Consider the following 5000-nt stretch of genomic DNA (forward strand, 5'->3'; position numbering starts at 1 on the left):
ATTTACAGGATCTTTTCAGTTTTCCTTTTCGATTTATGTGTTATTTACAAGATCTTGACAGTCTCATTTTTTCAACTTGCGTGATATTTACAAGATCTTGACAGTCTACCATTTTCGATTTACATGCTATTTACAGGATCTTGACAGTCTCCCTTTTTCGATTTCCATGTTATTTACAGGATCTTGACAGTCTCCCTTTTTCAATTTACATGTTATTTACGCGATCTTGGCAGTCTCCCTTTTTCGATTTCCATGTTATTTACAGGATCTTGACAGTCTCCCTTTTTCAATTTACATCATATTTACAGGATCTTGGCAGTCTCCCTTTGTCGATTTCCATGTTATTTACAGGATCTTGACAGTCTCCTTTTTTCAATTTACATGTTATTTACAGGATCTTGACAGTCTCCCTTTTTCAATTTACATCATATTTACAGGATCTTGACAGTCTCCCTTTTTCGATTTCCATGTTATTTACAGGATATTGACAGTCTCCCTTTTTCAATTTACATCATATTTACAGGATCTTGACAGTCTCCCTTTTACGATTTACATGTTATTTACGGGATCTTGACAGTCTCCCTTTTTTGATTTACATGTTATTTACAGGATCTTAACTGTGTCCTCCTCCTCCAATTTACATGTTATTTACATGATCTCCCTAAGTTTTGTCTTCAGAATTTACAGCATCTTGTCTCACATTTACATGTTCAAATCGAAAAATTTACATGATATTTACATGATTACTGAAAACATGTAAAAGTCCAAAAACCATGTAAATTATCTTTTACAGTAAATTTTCATGGATTTACATGTTATTTACATGTTATTTACATAGCATGTAAATTTTCGAGTTTTCCAGTGGAAAATAAGCCGCGGCTTACATAAGACGCAAACAGCCCCGTATAAATGGTACAAAATCTACGTTCACGGCTTTCTCAACAAGCCGCGGCTTATCCTGGCCTGGGAGTTTACACTCGTGTAAATAGTTCCTTTCGCGTATCATGTACGCCGCGGCCAGAGTAAGCTTATTTTCTCTCGTATAAACGGCCCTAATGAGAGTTAAGTACAATGACAGTCAGGTACAACTCTCATTGAGCATATTATAGGTTTAGAGCACTTATCAAGCACGAAAAAGTCAACAATTTCGTGGAAATCTTCAATTCATGCGAATTTCTTGAAGGTTTATCAACCTTTTGACGACATCACCCGTTTCATGAACGGAAACGGATGGTGAGAAGCCGCTTTGTTTATTTTTCACATGACATCTGGTTTGTAAACTTTAAAATGTTGACAGGCCTAACACAACTCCTGCTGTTCCGTGATGTTGTTTATTTGACCTTTGGAGCTAAATCTTACCGATGTTAGCAATTATCATTGTGAAGAACGAAAAATAAATCTTTTAATTAGCGTTTATATAAAAATGTCAAGAAATTTAGGCAGCAAGTTTTGAATTTTTGGTAGTAACTTTTTGGCATTCCACTAGAGTGATCACCTTTCCAGCATTTTACGAGCACAATCCGGACAGGCCTATTTGACAAAGACCGTTGTTAGTGGGAACTGAGCCGGTAGAACTTCATTATTATGACGTCGCACGCATTAGCCAATGTTATCAGCATAAACTAGAACTTGAAAAAAAGCGGGAGAGAAAAGAAGTCCAAGAAAGCTACAAGATTTTTCCTTTGACATATTATACGCAATGCTGGTGGGTACCTTAACGTTACGTTGCCTTTCCTCCGCTAATTATAATAATAATAATAATAATAATAATAATAATAATAATAATAATAATAATACATAACTTATATAGCGCAGCGCTTCTCAAAGATCCAGCGGCGCTTTACAATAACGGTAATGCCAAGATCAAGGGACAAATATTCAGTTGATCATTTATACGAGGGTCCAAATATGCTTAGGAGTTCTGGCACTCAAATTCCATTTGGCAAGTCTTATTTTGTCCGCGAATGGCAGCGGTCGCCCTTTTGCTTTCAGAAGTTTCAAGATTTAATTAACTTGCTTTAACTGAATAAATGCTCTTTCCCTTTGCCTTCACGAGACTGTTTTCGACAGCGATAGATAACCTTCTGTACGAGAATTCAGCAACATAAAATGACATTGAGCACCCGCCGGCTAAACTGTTTACGTAACTGATCACTTGAATTGTGTCCGGGTGAGCGAAATCTACCGGGACACTCGTACGCTGGCTAAATAGTTGTAATATAGGATACCGTGATGACTTTTGGAGGGAATATAGTTTATTTGTGGCCCGAGTCACCATTTGTGCCCGATCGAGCGGAGCACATAGAAAGAGCCGAGGAAGTCACCTGTAGGAGCAGTCGTGGCTCAGTTGACTAGTGCGCGGCTTTCGGAGCGAGAGGTCCCCGGTTCAGTCCTCAGTGACTTCAACGTCTGTTTCGACTTTCCTCTGATCCGTGTAGCTATAGCTTTAAATCCCCTTAAAACGCAGCACTGACAGAGAGAGGGGGGTAAAGGGCGCACCGTCGGCTTCCATTGACACCAGCCTCGTAGCTGAAGGAACTAACGACGTTAAATAAAGTTACTTTACTTTACCTTTTAACTATAAAGTACGGCTTTTTTATCGAGAACTTTTGCGTGTAAATATCTTTTTGAGCTTGTTATCGGGATTCCCATAGAAATCCTTATAATTTTTACCCTCCGAGCCTGGGTTTGCCTGTGAAATGACCAGCTCCCAATAGCTCAGTTGGTTAGAGCGTCGCACTGGCATCCCGAGGTTACGGTTTCGAACCCCGTTGAAGTCATGAATTTTTCAGGCATCTCCACGTAACTGCTAAAATTGCGTTCATAACTGCGATGATCATAGCTTCACTTAAAGGCCGGAGAGACTGCAATCTTACCTTTCGCTATAATATCAAAATGAGTGACCAGTTGATGTAACGCTGCTGTCTGCAAGAGTCGACAGGGAGATCAGACACTCACTGTAAAATAAAAAAGCTTACCTTTTTTGCGATGGTGCAAAAAAAAAAAAAATTCAACATCTGGTAAAATCTGCTATCATATTTATCGTTACGCCGTGCTTATTTTCCTTTATTTTTCAATTTTTTTGTTCTGTTTTATGAACTTTTAATCTAAAGCCATATGATCGTTCGGATCGCCCCGATCGCCCCGATCGCCCCGATCGCCCTAGTCGTTTCAAACAATGTTCAGGGGCGATCGGGACGATTTTTTGAAAGCACTACCCAGCAGATCGCTGACGACCTGGGCGACTGAGACAACCTCGATCGTCCAGATAGAGCTCAGTTCTATCCCAATCTCGACCCCAGAGCTCTTGAGAGAAGAGCTCTGGACCCTGAAATAAAAAGTGTCTTCTCATTGGTTTTCATGAAGAACAATCAAAAGCGTCTCTAATTGGTGCAGTCATGTTAGCACGAGGAGTGAGCAGGCGCCGTACGGTTCAAATTGCCAATTTTTAGCTATAAGAACCCTACGGCGCATGTTCTTCCACACAGAGTTTCCCAGAGCCTTGGGTCGATCCAAGGCTCTGGTGACGAGAATGAGTTCTATCCAAGCAATCGAGGTCGTCTTAGTCGCCCGGGTCGTCAGCGATCGCCTGCTTATAATCGTCCCGATATTTGAAACGACTAGGGCGATCCGGACGATCACATGGAAACTTTAAAATTCAGTCGACGCATCTTGGATGGCACTGTACTATGAGGAGGGGGAGTCGGGAACACACAAAACTGGTGCCCAGTGTTCGCAGGAATAGATAACACAAGGGAACAAAGAAGACAATCTTTCAATGGTCCTTTCTCTATCATGAGTGATAAAAAGCCTCGATCAAATGGAACGAGAGCCTTTAAAATGTCCAGGTACCTTTTAGCATTACGGCCATGGTCGTTTTCAGCTTCTTTTATTCCAGTGGTTCTAGGAGCGGTTTTGTGCTGGAAGACAACGGGTCATTTTGGTTTCACGTTACTCGTGCTATCTATGATTGCTGTTCTTGGCGTCCACGCGGCCGGAAATTTAGTCAATACATATTACGATTTCATGAAAGGAGTTGACAGCAAAATTTCGGATGATCGTACTTTAGTTGACCATCTTTTAACTCCGAAAGAAGTTGTTAAGCTTGGAGTTCTCTCTTACAGTATATCAAGTCTTGCCCTCGTGGTTTTGGTGGGATTTTCGCCAGCCAAAATGGAACATTTGTCATTTTTGTTTTTCGGAGGACTTTCTGGATCATTCTTGTACACAGGCGGTATTGGACTCAAATATTACGGAGTCGGCGACATTGTGATTGTTATTACCTTCGGTCCTTTAGCTGTACTTTTTTCGTACTTGATTCAGTGCGGGAGTGTTTCTCTGTTTCCTCTGTTTTATGCCATCCCCATAGCTTTGAACACAGAGGCTATTCTCCATAGCAACAATACAAGAGACATGGAGGAAGACAAAAGAGCGGGAGCAGTGACTTTGGCTATTATTCTAGGTCATCAGCTATCTTATGTATTATACTGTCTGTTGCTACTCACGCCTTATGTCATATGTGTGGTTCTTTCTGTCAACTTATCAGTGCGGTTCCTTATTCCTTTGCTGACACTTACAATGGCTTTTAAACTGGAAAGAAGCTTCAGAGAGCGTAAGTTATCAAATTTACCGAGACAAACAGCGAAACTTAATCTGTATTTTGGCTTCCTGTACATTATTAGTTGTACCGTTGCTCCAAGCCTGCCTCAGTTCAAAGGAAGTTTCTAGTACTGGTAATATTGCAAATTTACAGTGGTTTAATAACAGACCCTATTAATATACATGAAAAAGGTTCAGCACATTGATTGGCTGAGAGCATGTTAATTAATCCCAAACAGAGTGCAGGAAATTGAAATTACTGCAGAAAGTCGAAATTTGTGCAATAAAGGTAAAATTTTTGCATTGATAGCCAATCAAATGTGAGCCCTAAATGGCGCAATTCATGGAACAATTTTTCTGTGATTGTGTGATACACATGTTTTGCTTCTGCTTAACCTTTC

General features: G+C 40.3%; 1 protein-coding gene across 1 annotated transcript in view; it reads left to right on the forward strand.

Annotated features, from left to right (window-relative positions):
• Positions 1–3469: 3469 nt before the first annotated feature.
• Positions 3470–5000, forward strand: part of LOC137997357 (ubiA prenyltransferase domain-containing protein 1-like) — a 15016-nt gene continuing 13485 nt past the window's right edge. Inside the window, exon 1 of the mRNA XM_068843301.1 lies at positions 3470–4612. Within this exon, the coding sequence (XP_068699402.1) occupies positions 3796–4612 (817 nt within the window). The 5' untranslated portion in view covers positions 3470–3795. The remainder of the gene's footprint in view (positions 4613–5000) is intronic.

Source organism: Montipora foliosa, chromosome 3, assembly GCF_036669935.1.
Source record: "Montipora foliosa isolate CH-2021 chromosome 3, ASM3666993v2, whole genome shotgun sequence".
NCBI lineage: Eukaryota > Metazoa > Cnidaria > Anthozoa > Scleractinia > Acroporidae > Montipora > Montipora foliosa.